The sequence below is a fragment of the Tupaia chinensis genome, unplaced genomic scaffold (assembly GCF_000334495.1).
Source record: "Tupaia chinensis unplaced genomic scaffold, TupChi_1.0 Scaffold000361_1, whole genome shotgun sequence".
NCBI lineage: Eukaryota > Metazoa > Chordata > Mammalia > Scandentia > Tupaiidae > Tupaia > Tupaia belangeri.
This window is the reverse complement of record NW_006159857.1, coordinates 78,141-95,704: the sequence shown is the minus strand read 5'-3', so window position 1 is coordinate 95,704 and position 17,564 is coordinate 78,141. Positions and strand designations below refer to the sequence as shown.

The 17,564-nt window shown below is 41.9% G+C and overlaps 1 protein-coding gene across 4 annotated transcripts in view; it reads left to right on the top strand.

The window, feature by feature from the left end:
* The first annotated feature begins 5,961 nt into the window (after window positions 1–5,961).
* Window positions 5,962–17,564, top strand: part of SF3B1 (splicing factor 3b subunit 1) — a 52,145-nt gene continuing 40,542 nt past the window's right edge. For 3 of the 4 annotated variants that reach the window (XM_006152970.3, XM_006152971.3, XM_027773607.1), the window contains exon 1: window positions 5,962–6,076. In XM_006152970.3, coding sequence (XP_006153032.1) covers window positions 6,049–6,076 — 28 coding nt within the window. In that variant the 5' untranslated portion in view covers window positions 5,962–6,048. The remainder of the gene's footprint in view (window positions 6,077–17,564) is intronic. The other variant, XM_006152968.3, reaches the window with a different exon arrangement.

Here is a 17,564-nt window from a genome sequence, read left to right as displayed (position 1 = left end):
TTATACAAAGAGAGTTTTGTTTTGTTTTAAGATTTTTGCCATAAGGCACGTGTGCTTGCCAGAGACAAAGACACAGCAGTTGGTGTAATGACACAGAGAGAAAGTGAAAAATCACCCTCCATAGGAGATGACCACGTCACAATCCCTTCTCCTCCATTCTCCTCGCAGGACGTTGGGTACACATGCACACAAACCAGCATGTTTTTCAAGTCACTAGGTCCAGTACTTGAACCACGGAGTCAGCCATGTGGGATCCAGCACCCTAACCACCATGCCACCTGCTGGTCCCATCCTCTCTAATTTCTGAAATAAAGAACTTTGCCAGAAAATAGGAAACCTGTTGCAAATAATATTTATTATTTACTAATATTAATTGAAAATGGAAAGTAAAAGGGCTTGGGGAAAAAATGTTGTTTCTAACTGTCTGAATGTCCAGTTTAGTTTTATTTTAGACAGGATTACTAAAGAGAAGGAAATCTCCTTTGATCTTTGGCAAAGCCTATGAATATCTATATCTATATACATAAATATTCTTCCTACCAAAATAACCTATTACCTAGAAACCTAGAGAAATATGCATATAATACAAAGCAGACAGCAGACTCAGCTTTTCTTTGTCTTGGAAAGACAAGGAAGGAAATGTGATACTTTTCAGCTGCTTTTGATTTCTTTAATATTTTTTCTTCTCCTGGTTATAAAATTAATATATGTGTATAGCAGTATGTCAGGAAACTACTAAAAACTATAAAGAAAAAAAATTACCTATAATCCCACCATTCACATACATCTATTGTTAATATTCCAGCAAATTTCCTTTTTATATGTCTATGATTATCTTCTATGTATATAAACATTTGTCTTTTTTTTAAACATGTGCCAAGAGGGACCAGCAGATGGTGTAATGATTACATCACCGGACTCCCACTAGTAGATTGGCGTTTTGAGTCCCAGATTCATGCTGGGCATGTGTGTGTGTACCCAAAATACTAAGAGGAGAATGAAGCAGAAGGGATTGTGGTGTGACCATCCTCCCCAGGGCATGATTTCTCACTTTCTGTCTCTCTCTGTTTCTTTCTGTCTCTTAGGCGAGCACACATGCGTCAAGAAATGTAATGTCCTTTTTTTTAAAAAAAATAAAATAAAAAGGATTATTTAATTTTATTTATTATTATTTTTTAATTTGACCAGAGAGAGACAGAAGAAAGGTAAAATGAGAAAGCAAGCCACCAGGTCTGGGACTTAAACCGCAGTCAACCATATGGGAGTCCAGTGCCTCATCCACCACGCCAACCTGCCACCCTTGTCATTTTTTTTTTTAAAGACACTTTTGCTATTGGGCATGGGTGTTTGTCAGAGAGGCAAAGAGATAGAAAATGAGAAATCACTCCCCAGGGTGGATGACCATGTGGCAATTTCTTCTCCTCTACTCTCTTTCTGGGATTCTAGGTATGCATAAACATGCACCCACAGTGAATTTAAAGCTGCTGGGCACCGTGGCCAGTTATATGGGAGTCTAGTGCCTTTACCACTACACCATCTGCTAGCCTGTGTCCCTGTCATTCTAACATGGATGAATTATTTTAATTTGCTGGTTATTGATAGGTAAACGTTTCTAATTCCTTATTCTCAGTCATTCTTTTTCCTTTTAATTAAAAAATGAAATTTTATATAAAAATACATATAATCTGTGTAGTTTATAAAATATAACATTCAGGGACCAGCAGTTGGCATAATGGCTATGTCGCTGGACTTCTATGTAGTCAATCGCGGTTCAAGTCCTGGACCAGGTGGCTTAAACTCATGCCAGGCATGTATGCTTGCATGCTCAAGATCCCAAGGAGAATGGAGAAGGGATTGTGGCGTGGCAATGCCCCCTGGGGGGGATGATTTTTTGCTTTCTGTCTCCCTGGCAAGTGCATGCACCCTATAGCAAAAACCTCTCAAAAAAAAAATCCCCAAAAAACAACAATGAAACAAACAAAAAACAAAACATAACATCCATAAACCTTTCTGCAAACTCAAGGACTAGGATTTATTAATATTTGTATAATTGTTTTTCTCTTTTCTTCATCCCGACATCCCCCAGTTACTGTTTAGCTTAATAGTCAAAGAAATTGAATATTAAACAATGGAAAAAAATTATTTGCCACAGGGCACATGTGCTCATGAGAGAGAGAGAGAGAGAGAGAGAGAGAAGGGAGAAAGCACCCGTGTAATTGGGCATGGTCATTCTGCAATCTTTCTTCACCCAGTGGGGATTTGGGGCAGTATATGCTCATGCCCAGCATGTTTTCCAAGCTGGTGGACCATGTAGGATCTGGCTCCTTTAACCACTATAAAAGAAGAGATAGAGAGGCAGAAAGAAAGAAATCACTCCCGGTGGTGGGATGGTTGCCAGAAACTGTGCTCTAGGCTGAAAACATGCTAAGGGACATGGAGGTCTTGGCCTGACTTTGTTCACCCGTGTCGCCTTCCTGTGCACCCACCCCGGCTGGAGCACGGCTTCCGGCAGATGGTTATGCCACAATCCCTTCTCCTTCATTCTCCTCTGGGAATTTTGGGCATGCATATGCACCTGGCCTGAGTTTCCAATCGCCTGGGTCTGGGGTTTAAACCATGGTTGACCATGTGGGAGTTCAGTGCCTTAACCCATGCCACCTGCTGGCCCCAACCACTGAAAATTTTAACCTATCAAATTGATTTCCTTTACTGTGCTAATAAAAGCCCTATTTGTTAGTTTCTAATTAACTACTTACATTGTTAGTCTATCAATAGCAAGGTAAACAGTTGGTTTTCTTTGTAATGACTCTAACATTAAACCCCACCTAGGTTGCTTTCCAGATCCAATTTCCCTACTGAGTTCTGTTCTTTTTCAACCCAGAAGATGAAGACAAGTGGGACAGTGGGAGGTGTAATTGATGTTGAGGAAACAGACTACCATACCTTGAACCATTAGAATTCCTTATTTAGGATTTAAGTGAGACATTTTGACAGTATTAATGCTAATGAATTGGAGGGGTCCGACCCGGCGGGGCCCCAGGATCTGTCTGAGCCCCCCTCCACCTTCCGGTCGGTTCAGTACATTGGCAAGGCCATTACTGTGTGCACCCCCTCCCCCGGATTTTGCTCCAGAAACTGTGGCAGCCTTGCTGGGAAGCGACTCCCCTCTGACTCCCCAATATACTACTATAAAAGAATTACATAGCTCTCTTATACATCCTGAGCATACGATAAAATCTTCCAGGAAGTCCCCTGACCGCTCCCCTTTGCTCTGATCCCCTACTATTAATTACAATGCTTTATCTCTATGGTCACAATAGAGGGTAGGCTGAAGTTCTTTCTAGGCAGAAATAATCTTGACCTTTGGAAGGCCCTTCAAAATACATTTAAGGTAAACTTAATCCTTTCTTTACGTAAAATAGGATAAGGCCAAAACTGGCCCAGGACACCTCCGCCCTCTCCAAGTGAAATAGATAAATATATTAGGATTCCTCAAATTAAATTTTAAATCCCTACAAAACTGTATAAGTATCATTCTTTATTAAGCTCTGCTTACCGGAACCGCTTTCCTGAAACTGCATTCCATGGAGACCCACCTACAATTGCGGAACTACACTAGACCCACCCTAAATCCAACCCTGAATAGAATCTATGTTCCCTATTCTTAAAACTTTATGAGCTAATAATTAATACACATAGTCCCTCTCCCTTTACTTGCATGTAACACGTTTTCAATAAAAACCACGATGATTCCTAGCAGTTGTCACTCCTCAGAGAGCGATCTCTGAGGGGTGTCCGGCATAGGACATGCATGAAAAGGCATTGAGACCTCTGTCTTCTGTTCACCTTCGCCGCCTTTGTGGAGATAACCCACCCACTCCGAGGCTGGTCCCCTGCAATGAATAAATGGTTTTCTAAGGACCAATAAAATTAAAAGGCTTTGAAAGGGTGGCACTGAGGGCTGGTGGGTGTGGCGGGGTGTGTGGCTACCAGCTCAGTGGTTGAGTGATCCAGATTCCCACGTGGATGACCAGGGTTCTAATCCCTCACTACATGTATTTAAATGCCCAAAATCCTGATGGGAGGGAGGAAAAGAAGAAAAAGGATTATTTTACGACCACTACCTTGTGTTTGTGGATGCTTTCTCTTTCTTTGGCAAGTGTATTCATGTCCTCTGGTAATAAAAAGAAAAACAAAATCCTAGGACCAGAGATGGTGTGATGGTTAACGTGACCAGATCCCACTTGGTCTATTTTGGGGTTCTCATCTTGGACCCAGTGGTTTTAAAAACATGCTGTGAATAGGTTAAACATCTCCCGAGAGCCTTAAGGCACTGGAAGGGGTTAAGTGTCTTGCTGGCACCTTAAATATTTTAATTGGAAAGGCTCATTCAAAGGTCCCAGGTGCTTCAAACATTCTTTCTCCCTTTTTTTCCCAGGTTAGTTGACCCTTTCTTGACTTTATCGCAGATGGCTAATCTTGTGCTAAGTTCTTGCCCTCAGACATAAAAATTGTAACTTCTGGGGCCAGCAGGTGTCCTGGTGGTTAAGGACACTGGACTCCTACATGGTCGACCACAGTTAGCATCCCGGACCTGGCAGCTTGCTTTCTCTCTTGTCAAATTAAAATAAGTAAATAAAGTTAAATAATTCTTTAAAAAACTGTAACTTCCATCATAAGTTGGCACCCAAACTAAAGATAGAATACATGGCAGGCTATAAAAGTCAGATATAACATGGACATCAGAGATAACAAAACATCCCAAGACCAACAGATGGATCACCCTAATTACCCAACCATAGCTCCCACTTTCCTTAAGACCCATTAAAATCTCCTTGCCCTCAACCTTTGGGGCCCATGCACATCCAGCCACGTTTTGCTTCCGAGTTTGTGAATTCCTTCACAGGCCACCCTAGCATATTGCAGAGATCACTGGGCTCTGGTGCGTACATGCCCAAAATCCCTAAAGGAAACATGGAGAAGAGATTGCGGCAAAGATGGGCTTGACCATCCTCCATTGTGTGGGGGGGTACTTTCCCCAGCACACATGCCCTCTAGCAAAAAAAGAAAAAAAATTCTTTTGAGGGGGGCAGTCAGGTGGCATGAAGGCAGCTGGATCCTGCAGGGCTGACTCTGGGACTCAAGTTTGCAGAGGCATGAAAATCAAGCCAGGTGTGTATGCAGGTATGCCCAAAGTCCTAAGAGGAGTATAGAAGAGAAAGGATTGCAGTGTTACCATCTTCCTTAAGGAATGATTCCTTACACTCTGTCTGGTGAGTGCACACACCCCATAGCAAAAAAAAAAAAAAAAAAAAAAAAAAAAATTCTGGTTGAGTTCCTTAGGTGTGATCTTGCATAATTCTTATTGTACATCTTAATTATATATAATAACTAGTTGTATACATTTATGGTGTAGTGTGGTTTTAGAAACCATAAACAATGTGCAGATCAGGTACCTAGCACATTTATATATTTCTTTATTTATATATGCCTTAGTTTTTTTCTGTCTTTCCTTAAAAAGGATTTGAAAAATCTAATGAGTTAGTTGAAAAAAAAGGAGCAAGACTCTGAAACACAGTGCGAATTCTGAGATTAATTCTGCCCAAGCACACCAACAGCTGAGACAGATACTAAGGAAAGCTTTTCTCCAGCCCGGGATGCCTTCCCAAGATTTGGAGGGAGAGGATAGAAAGGCTGAGGTCTACGCTAGCCCCGAAACCTTAGTGTTTCCTAGAATGTCTGTTCTTAACTACCGTCGTGAAATCCACTGTCCTCCAGGGCAAAGTTACTCACTTCAGGGCATTAAGATCCACCCCAGCACGCCTAAACGCCACGAAAGCAGCGCCAGGCCTTATCCCGACCCCTCCCATACCCACAATTCACCTCGCGGTTTCGTGTAGGTGGCTGTTCGGTCACGTGACACCGAAGGCGCGCGCTCCCATTTGGCGCAGGCGCAGAGAACAGGATCAGCTATTTTTCTCCGTAGCGGCGGCGACGAGCGGAAGTTCTTGGGAGCGCCAGTTCCGTCTGTGTGTTCGAGTGGACAAAATGGCGAAGATCGCCAAGACTCACGAAGGTAAGCGGTTTTTTTCCTGCTTACGTGGGCTTTTCTGCCGCCGGTCTGCGAAGACTCTGTCTTTCTATGTTTCTGCCTCTTCCCGTGGTTTCTCTCGTAGGGTGCGAGTCGGCGCTTGGCGGCCTGGATGATCTCGGCGCCAGCGGCGCAGGCCACTGCCCCACGTAATGGCGTCCTACTCTTGTACCCCCGACGGGCGCTTTGTTCCGTGTTTGGGTGCTGCTAATTCAGACTTGCTTTTCTTCTTTGACCGGAGGGGCTAGTTCAAGCTGCTTGCTAAGGAGGATTCCGGGGGACGGGATCGGGGAAACGGGCGTGGGAGGGAAGTCTCGCTCGCCTGTCTGTACTGTGTTCCGCATAGTTTATGCTTAGAGTCAGAAAAGCGGTGAAACGCGGCAGCCGCTTTTCGGATAGTACTAAATTGAGTTTGGTTAAACGGAGGCCCCTTAATCCTAACCTTGGGTAATGTGTGTCTTCAGGCGTCTAGGTTTGCTCGTTTGCTTATTCTTGCACAAAATTGTTTGCGGATAAAACCGGCTGTTTATTTTCCCCTTATTCTTTTCCTTAAGCATTTTTAGTATTATATTGGCCTTTTTTTGGCGATTGATTATTCGAGGAGGAAGATGGAAGAGGAAAAAGCATATTACTTTGATTAATGTCCAAAGTTTTCCAACTGCTTGATAGTATACAGAATTAGGAAAATGTTAGGAATAAACTGGAGTCCATTAGAGGATATGCATAAATAACAGGAAATAAAATCACGCTTCAGAAAAGAGTATGCATGAAAAGTTTGAATTACTTGATTTCTGACTTGGATTCCGAATTTTCACTGAATTGCGTCCAAGAGAGTCACTTTTATTTTCACATGTCTTTTCTAGGTATGTAGCTTGTATTAGTTTGTGGAGGTAATAGGCCATTAGAAATTTTAATCTACTAGAGGAAACAGATGTGTGATAACTTCTCAGTGAGGTCAAATGAGTGCTTAAATAGAAATATATGCAACATGTTCTGGAGCCCAAGGTACGGTGTGATTAATTTATGCTTAGGGTTATTTCACAGAGAAAGTGATGTGTCTCCATCTAAAAGGATCAATCAGAGGAGAGGATCTGAACAGGAGAGACCATCTTGTGACAAGGCAGTGAGTTGTGAGAGGTGTGTTAGGTGGAGTAGTCTGCTGTGTCAGGGAAAGGGGGCGCCCGTGAAAGAGGGTGCCAGGAGCAAAATTGTAGATGACTTTGGAAATGCTGGTTAGGGCTGAAATGTAAATGGTTTAAAATGATTGGGCCAGGCAGTGGCCTGAAGTCCAACTTTCTGCAACTTATTAAAGCTGTTAATGTATTGGCAATGATTTTGATATTAATATTTTCCTTAGGTAATTAGGATTTAAATGCCATTAAAACCCAGACGTTTCTTAGGCCATGTTCTTTTGTCTTTAGACTAAAACATTAACAAATGATTAGGAAATTTAATATATTCATGTTCTTGCTGGTTCAGGGGTAGATTACTCATTTAGATGTAGATTATTCATTTAGGTGCATTTCTTAATTTCGATTCATGTTTATTGGTATCTTCAGTGTAAGAGACTCTTGGACAGGAAAATAAATTGTCTTTCTTTTTATTACAAAAACCAAGTTAAAAGCCTTGATGGGTTGCAATTCATTGGCCATAACTGGTATTTTACTTGGTATTCTGTCAATGGAAATTAAATGCCACTCAGAAAATACTGAAATTTTTGTTTTTTTCAAAAAAGTTTTGTTATTGGGTGAGTACACTAATCTGGGAGTGAGAGAGGAAGTAGGAAATCACCCTCTCCCTCAGGAGAGGGCCACACTGCACCTGGTGTAAGTTGACTGTGTAGGATCCAGCTGCCTCAACTGCCAAGCTGTCTGCTAGCCCCGGAACATTGATTTTTTATTTTTTTAAGAATTATTTTATTTAACTTTTTATTTTAATTTGCTTGGTTGGGGGGGGAGTGAAAAAGCAAGCCACCAGGTCCAGGACTTGAACTGCAGTCTGCCATGTGGGAGTCTAGTGCCCTTAACCACCACGCCTGGCCCCTGAACATTGATTTTTTTTTTTTTTTTTTTAACATTTGAATGCTGTGTGTCTATCACCGTGGGATGATGATGAATGTTTAGTAGAAACACACATAGTATTTACGTACCTTCCTCATCACATTTTCCTGGAGAACTCTAGTTCTTTATAGTCTCTTGTTTTCACTTCTAAGCCATTTCTGATAACTTGGAGCAGAATTAAGTTCTTGCTTTTGTGCACCTGTAGTAGTATAGGTCTTTATTACATTACATTAGAATAGTCTTTTGTGTTAAGTATTTTTGCGGGGGTGATTTTTGCTGTAGGGCACGGGTGCTCCCAGGAGAGTCAAGAGAAAAAGTGAGAAGTCACCCTCCAGTGGTGATGGCCATGCAGTAATCCCTTATCCATTCTCCTCTTAAGGATTTTGGGCACACATGCAGATGCACCTGGTGTAAGTTGCAAGCCTATGGGTTTCGGACTTGAACTGCTGTTGGCCTTGTAGTTGTCCAGAGCCTTAACCAGTATGGTTAGGCTGGCCCCCGTGATACGATTTTTAAAAATTATTCATTTAATTTTATTTATTCATTTAATTTGACCAGAGAGTGAGAGAGAGAGAGAAAGTTAGAAAGCAAGCCACCAGGTCCAGGACTTGAACTGTGGTCTGCTATGTAGGAGTGTCCAGTGCTCCAGCTACCATGCCATGCCACCTGCTTGTTCCAAGGTTTTTTGCTTAACTTTGAGATACTTTGGTATCTCCAACATCTGGTGCATAATAGGCACTCAGATATTTAATCACTGGTGCATAATGGGCACACAGATATTTAATCACCATTTACCGAGAAATTAATGTATACTGGTGATCTTAACAGTTTTAGAGACTGATAGGCTTGCATACAACTATTCAGTTAAGATAAATGGGAAGCAATAGGACTTCTTCATATAACAAATGCCTCCTTTCTCCCAGGTAAATGATACTCCCAGATAATGTGTATAAAGGATGACTTAGAGGTAATCAGATCAACTTTGGTTTTTTTTTTTGTTTTTTTTTTTTTTTTTGAGAGGTTTTTGCCATAGGGCGCGGGCTTTCACCAGAAAGACAGAGAGACAGAAAACGAGAAATCCACCCCCCCATGGGGGGGTGGCCAAGCTGCAGTCCCTTCTCCATTCTCTTCACGGGATCTTGGACATGCATGCACATGCGCCAGGTGTGAGTTTATGCCACCAGGCCCAGGAATTGAACCGCGGTCAACAACATGGGAGTCCAGGGACATAACCATTACACCAACTGCTGATCCCAGAGCAACTATCCTTAAGAGTATTGAAGTTGAGAGGAGAACTTGGATTTGAACTTCAGTGGAGCAACATTTTTTATTATTATTTTATTTAATTTAGTCCAGGGTGACCAGAGAGGGGCAGAGTGAGAGAAAGAGAGAGGGAGAGAGGGAGAGAGGGAAAATGAGAAATCACGCCTCCAGGTCTGGTACTCAAACTGCAGTTGGCCATGTGGGAGTCCAGTGCCCTTAACCACCATGCCACCTGCCAGCTCCACCTTTTTTTTTCCTTGATTTTTTTCTATAGGATGAGTGTGTTCACAATAGAGACATAAACAGACAGGGAAAGTGAGAAATCACCCGCCCCTCTCCCCAGGGAGATGGCCATGCACACAAATGTGCCTGGTATGATTTTCAGGCCACCAGGTCCAGGACTTGAACCAAGGTCAGCGTGTGGGAGTCCAGTATCTTAACCACTAGGCCACCTACTAGCCCCCTCGAGCAACTTTTAAAAATGTATAATACTTGTTTAATTTTTGCTTCAGAATGTTCATCAGGTTGCTTTTTTAAATTATGATCTTTAATCTTTTCATCCTAAATAATGTTACAGGTAAAGACATTTCTTTCTAATTTATTTATAAAGCAGTGGCCACATCAGAATTCAAATCTGAATCTTGGGAGGTAAATAGTATTGTATTTAGACTGAAGTAGGTTATTGTACCTTCTTACATGATTCTTTTCACAGGCTATTACCTCCCAACATGGAACCAAACTGATACATATTTTCTTTTCTTGATGTCCTAATCTTTTCCAGTATTTCTATTATGGTCAGTCCTTACAACACCCTCTTTAACCTGACTATTTTTTACTCTGGCCAGTGTAATTCATGCTTTCCAGGATTGAAATATAAAGAGAACTAGACATACTCAGATGAAATAAAATCTGTTGGCTTGTTCTGCCTGTTAAGTTGTGTCAACTATATACAGTTGTGGATGTGTATAACCTTGACATCCTGCAGCTCTTCAGATACAGCTGACTGGCAAACAAGCAGTGAACATAGTCTTTGTTTTGGAAGGGGAAATGGATTAGCCAAAGAGTTCATGTATTGGCTTGTTTTGCCACTGATCTTTTGAATTGGATTTTTTTTTAGGACTTTGCAAAGCAGAAAAACTTCTTACCTAATACTTTGAATAAGTATAGTTTTATTCTGAATCTTGCTGAGATTTTAATTTTTCTGTGATAAGTATAGTAACTATTTTGTTTTTACAGACTTGTGGTATGGTTCTTCTGTAGTTCCTGTTAAAAAGGAAAGGTTAAATTTGCTTAAAGATTTTGAAAGATTTTTTTCCAGTACAAAATTAATCATTTAGGGATTGATTTATCAGTGTTTTCTGTAGTGCTCAGTAAAATGATTTACCTTTTAGTTAGCTGTGCTGTTAGAGTTTTGCTTAATGAGAAAGTTAGGAGTTGGAATGCAGTCTGTACTTCCTATATTTCTGGGATGTCCGTGAGAAATCTCATATTTGGGGAATCCTTGCTCACCAGTTGCTTCTGGCTGGCAAATAGATGTCACTCATGGACTAGACTGAGATTAACATCGGAGGACTGAACCTCTGTAGCATGTAATGAATAGTGATTAGAACATTGAAATAATCCATGTTGGGACCAGCGGTTAGCGTAATGGCTATGTTGCTGGACTCCCACGTAGTCGACTGCCCTTCAAGTCCCGGACCCGGTGACTTAAACTCACACTGGGCACGTGTGCGCGCCCAAGATCCCGAGAGAATGGAGAAGGGATTGTGGCATGGCCATCCCCCCTGGGGGTTGATTTTTCACTTTCTGTCTCTCTGTCTCTGTCTGGTGAGTGCACATGCCCTATAGCAAAAACTTCTCCCCCCCCCAAAAAAATCCATGTTAAAAATAAGGAATAAAGAAATTCCAAGGAGGAAAAAATGCTACAAGCCAGGCTTAGCAATAGCTGCGATGAAGAGGCACAGGATTAGAAACCAGCAGAGGGACAGAGTTGGTTGGGAACAGCTTGACAGCTGTATCAGATATGACCACTTGGTGTCAGTAGCGTGGTTTATTGCAGTTCGATATTTAGATCTTAGTTTAAAATAAACAATACAGACATTCCCCATCTATTAAAAGACTATTGGGCCGACAAGTTGCATGGTGGTTAAAGGCATTGTACTTCCACATGGCTGACCAGGGTTCAAGTCCTGGACCTAGAGGATTGCTTTCTCGTTTTCTCTTTCTGTCTCGCTCTGGTCAAATTTAAAAATAAAATAACAATAATGATGAATAAAATATAAAGGAAATAATTCTTAAAAAAAAAAAAGACTCTTTAGGGCCACCTGATGGCAAGGTGGTTAAGGTGTCTAGATCCCACATAACTGACTTCACAGTTTGAGTCTTGGACCTGGTGGCTTTCTTTCTCACTTTCCCTCTCTCTCTTTTTGTCTCTGTCTCCTGATCAAACTGGAAAATAATAAATAAAGTTAAATTAAATAAGCCTTAAAAAAAAAAAGAAATACAGGGACCAGCAGTTAGCGTAATGGCTATGTCACTGAACTCCCATGTAGCCGACTGCGGTTCGAGTCCCAGACCTGGTGGCTGGGCGCGTGTGCGTGCGTGCCCAAGATCCCGAGAGGAGAATGGAGGAGAAGGGATTGTGGTGTTGCTATCCCCCTTAGGGGGTGATTTCTCGCTTTCTATCTATCTCTCTGTCTTTCTGGCGAAGTGCACACTCCCTATAGAAAAAACCCTCCCCAAAAAAAAAAAAAAAAAGAAAAAAGAAATACACATTGAAATATTTATAAATGAAATGTTAAGCCTAGGATTTGCTTTGGGCATGTGGGAGTCCAGTCTCTCCAACTACCACACCACCTGCTGGCCCCCTCAATGTGTATTTCTAAATAGTAAATAAAAATGTAAGGACTTGTAACCAGCAGTTAGCGTAATGGCTATGTCGCTGGACTCCTATGTAGTTGACCGTGATTCGCGTCCTGGACCCGGTGGCTTAAAACTCAGCCGGGCGTGTGTGCATGCCCAAGATCCCGAGAGGAGAATGGAGGAGAAGGGATTGTGGCGTGACCATCCCTCCAGGGGGGGGTGATTTCTCGCTTTCTGTCTCTATGTCTCTCTCTGTCTGTCTGGCGAGCGCACGTGCCCTATAGTGAAAATCTCTCCAAAAAAAAAAAAGTAAGGACTTAATGTAATACAGCTTTTACACTTAAAAGTAATATGCTGTTTAGTAACTGTTAATTTTACCTGTCTTGGGACCAGCTGATGGTGTAATGGTTATGTCACTGAACTCCCACATAGTTGACTATGATTTGAGTCTTGAACCCAGAGGCTTAAAACTCAGACTGTCATACATCCAAGATCCTGAGAAAATGGAGAAGGGATTGCAGCGTGGTCATCCCTCCTGGGGGGTGATTTTAAAGTGAGTAATGTTTTATTGTTATAGCCAGTTAGCAAGGAGGCAGGAGTAAACTTCAAGTCTGACTCTAAGTTTTGCCTGTCTTAAAAGCATTTTTTTTTTCACTTTAAAACAGGTTCCAAGTACAGTTTGTACATCATGGTTTACTGATGCATCTTTTTGCTACAGGGCATATGTGCTTGCCAGAGAGACAAAAATCCTCCTCAGAATTTTTAACATGCATGCACACAACCTGGCGTGGGTTTTAAGCCACTGAGTCTGGGACTCAGACCACATTCGACTATTGGGAGTTCAGCAACATAACCATTATGCCATCTGCTGGTCCCTAAGACAGTTTTCTTAATCACACCCAGACTGTAATCACACCCAGACTGTAACAACTTGGTATTTGAAAGACTACCCATGACTTCTATTTTGAGGTTCTAAATTTATTGTCAAAATAGGGAATCTCTGGTCCCCCCCCTTTGTTTTTTTAAATTATTGTTTCATTTAATTTTATTTATTTATACATACATATATACAAACATACGTACATACCGGAGAGGGACAGAGTGAGAGACAGAGAAAGAGAAGTGAGAAAGCAAGCCGCCAGGTCTGGGACTCAAACCTTGGTCAGCCATGTGGGAGTCCAGTGCTCTTAACCACACCACCTGCCAGCCCCTTTAACTTGATTTATTTATTTATTTTAATTTGACCAGAGAGGGACAGAATGAGAGTGAGAAAGTAAGCCGCCAGGTCTGGGACTTGAACTAGGGTTGGCCATGTGGGAGTCTAGCACCCTTAACCACCACATCACCTGCTGGTCCCTCAACTCTTTTTGAGATTTTATAATTACTTACCATGTGTCCCCCGTTAGTAGGGATTACTGAAGATGGAGACGGTTTAGATGGTGATAGAAATGAGATTTTCATCTGGAAAGTTAGGTAGCTTAGAAATCCACATTAGATATTTCTATTCTCAGATACTTCTTTTTAACACCATTTGCCTGTAGAATTTTCTCATTTATTTTTTGGTAAAAGTTTTTGCCTTAGTGCACGGATGCTCCCCTGGTAGAGAGAGAGACAGAGACAGTGACAGTGAGAGGAAAAGTGAGAAATGACTCCCTGGGGGATGGCAATCTCTTCTCCATTCTCCTGGGATCTTGGGCACAGAGGCTCCGGAGTTTCAAGCCACTGGGTCCAGGATTAGCATTATGGTCGGCCATTTGGGAGTCCAGAGACATAACCTCTACGCCCTCTGCCAGCCCCTTGACTGTGGCATTTTACTAATCTCACTTCTCTTCATTTTTCTTGTTTGCTTAATATCTTCGCCATTTTATCTCAAATTCTCCCTCCCAGCCAAGATAATGTTGTGAATGCTGCTACTTGGCAGGCTATGCTCACATTGGAGGCCTGGATTCAATTCCTGGTCTATCCTGAAAAGCCAAGCACTGTGGAACTGTGGAGCCTGCCTGTAGTTCAGCTACTTAGAAGGTTGAGGCAGGAGTGTCTGAAGCTTTTAGTCATTGTGGGCAACATAGTAAGTACTTGTCTGAAAAAGTCAGATGTGGTGCGCACCTGTGGTCACAGCTGTGGGAGGGTGGTGATACAGTGAGACCTCGTCTAAAACACCAGGCATGTACATGTATACCACTTCATTATACCTAGTAATTCAACTGTTTTTTTTTTTTTCTTTAATTTAAATCTGTGTAGGACATGTGAGTTTACCAGAGAGAGAGACAGAAGAGGAGAGAAAGTGAGAAAGCACTCCCTAAGGGGGATAACAATGCTGCAGTCCCTTCCCCATTGGGATTTTGGGACATGCCTGGTGTGTGTTTTCAAGCTACCAGGTCCAGGACTCAACCATGCAGTTGGCCATGTGGGAATCCAGCTGCCTTAACCCCCATGCTAACCTGGTTGGCCCCTCTTTTTATGTTTTAAATTAAAAAAAATTATTCATTTATTATCATTATGATTTTTCAACTTGACCAGAGACAGAGAAAAAGAGAGAAAGGGAAAGTGAGAAAGCAAGCCACTAGTTCTGGGGCTTGAAACTGTATTTGGCCATGTGGGAGTCCAGTGCCTTTAACTACCAAGCCACCTGCCAGTTCCCTCTCCCCTTTTTTTCTTTAAACAAGACTTGAAAGGCAGTTTTAAAGGTTTTTTTTTTTTTTTTTTTCCTTCCATGAGTAAAGGAGAGAGACACACATAGAGATGAAGAGACAGCACTGCCCAACAGAGTCTTGAGGCTGTGATCCATCCCCAACCTCAACAAGCCTTCCCTCAGTCATGGACACATGTGGGCCAGGTACACTCAGGGAAGTCTCTGGACATGAACCAGGATCCTTCCTGTATGGATTAGTTATTCAGAGCCTTGCATTTCACAAATACTCTGGCTCCCTCGTCTGCTCATAGACTCATATAAGTAAATCCAACAAAAGGGGTTTTAAAAAAAGGATTATTTATTATTTAAATTTTTAATTCATTTATTTTAATTTGACCAGAGAGACACACAGAGAAAGAGAGAGAGAGAGAAAGTGAGAAAACAGGCCACCACATCCAGGACTCCAACAGTGGTTGGCCATGTGGGAGTGTCTAGCACCTTAACCATCATGCCACGTGCTGGTTCCTCATTATTATTATTATTTTTTGAGAGTTTTTTTGCTATAGAGCACGTGTGCGCACCAGAGAGACAGAAAGAAAGAAATCACCCCCGCCTGGGGGGGATGGCCACGCTGCAATCCCTTCTCCATTCTCCTCTTGGGATCTTGGGCATGCATATACACACACGTGCCCGGCGTGAGTTTAAGCCACTGGGTCCGGGACTCAAACCACAATCAACTACATGGGAATCCAGCGGCATAGCCATTATGCCAATTGCTGGTCCCAATTATTTTTTAAAGTTTAAAAATATTGTCATTGTATTTAACTTTATTGATTATTGATCTACTTTAATTTGACCACAGAGGGACAGAGAGAGAAATTGAGAAAGCAAGCACCAGGTCTGGGACTCAAACTACAGTTGGCCATGTGGGAGCCCAGTGCTTTTAACCACTACACCACCTGCCAGGCCCTAATTTTTTTTTCTTTCTTTCTTTCTTTTTTTTTTTTTAATTTGACCAGAAAGAGAAAGAGAGAGAGGAAAAGTGAGAAAGTAAGTCACCAGGTCCGGGACTAGAGCCATGCTTGGCCATGTGGGAGTCCAGGACCTTAACCACCATGCCATCTGCCAGCTCCCACAAGGGTTTTCTAAATTTCTTATACAGTTAAACATTTACTTAATGCCATGGTTTGAATGTCCCACCAAATCTCCTGTTGAAATTTAATCCTTATTGTGAGTTGTTCAGAAGGTAGAAACTGACCAGCAGATGGTGTAATGGTTATATTGCTGAACTCCCACTTGGTCGACTGAGAGTCAAGCCCCAGACGTGGTGGCTTAAATTTCACACCGCATGTGTGTGTACCCAAGATCCTGAGAGGAGAATGGAAGAGAAGGGATTGCATCATGACCACCCTCCCATCCCTAGGGCGGGTGACTTCTCTCTCTCTATCTCTCTGGAGAGTGCACACACCCTCTAGCAAAGGTCTCTTAAAAAATAAAAAAGGCTAGATACTTAATTTGACTGTAAAATTAAGAGAGAAAGGTTTTGGGAGGTAGTTAGGATTAGATAAGGGCATCAGGATGGGCCACCATAATGAAATAGTGATAGCTTTATAAGATGAGGAAGCTCTCTCACTACCAGCAGGTGGCATGGTGGTAAGGTGCTGGACTCCCACATGGATAGCCATGGTTCAAGTACCAGACCTGGTGGTTTTAAAATCATGCTAGATGTGTGTATGTGCACGTGCCCAAAATCCCAGAGGAGAAGGGATTACAGTGTGCCCACACTCCCTGGGGAGATGATTTCTCTCTCAGTGTCTCTCTGCTTCTCTCCAGTGAGCAAATATACCCTATGGAAAAACCTTTAAAAAAAAAAAAAAAAAAAAGAAGAGGGGAGGAGACCAGAACTGACATAAGCTCTTGCCCTCTCTCCGTGTAATACTTTGCATTGTTTTAGGACTTTTTATATAGATTCCTCACCAACAAGAAGACCCTCACCAGATGTGGCCTTTTAACCTTGGACTTCAGTGTTTTTTTTTTTTTTTTTTTTTTAAATAAATGACTTTCAGAGCAGCAGAAAGCAGTAAAACACCATAAAACCAAATAATCCCATTCCTAGGTATTAATTACATATTAGGTTGTCAGGAAAGTCATGACATGTTTTTCTATGTAAACATGCGTCATGACTTTCCTGACAACCCAGTATTTACCAAAGTAATAGTAAAATCTACTTGCGCACAAAAACCTTTACAGGAATGTTTCTAACAGCTTTATTTCACTGTAATTGCAAGCAACTATAGACACAACTCAGCTAGAGAGTAAACACATGGTAGAACAATAGGATATTATTCAGTAATAAAAAGGCATAAAGTATTGCTACATGCTCTGTGGAGATTGGAATATTTAGGGATAGATGTGGGTTGAAGAGTACCAGCTCCTGACCATTGTGTATGAGGCCACCAGGGGCCTACTTTCTCCTTAACTCCTAGGCTACGGAGCCAACCCTGAGTGTGTGCATGTGTGTGCGCATGCATGTGTGTGTATGCGCACGTGTGTTTGTGTGTGTGTGTTAAAGTTCACATATTTCTAGAAGTAAGGGGGGGGAGAAATAAAGACAGGCAGACAAACACTTCCAACAGGGTTCCATGCTCAGAACCCC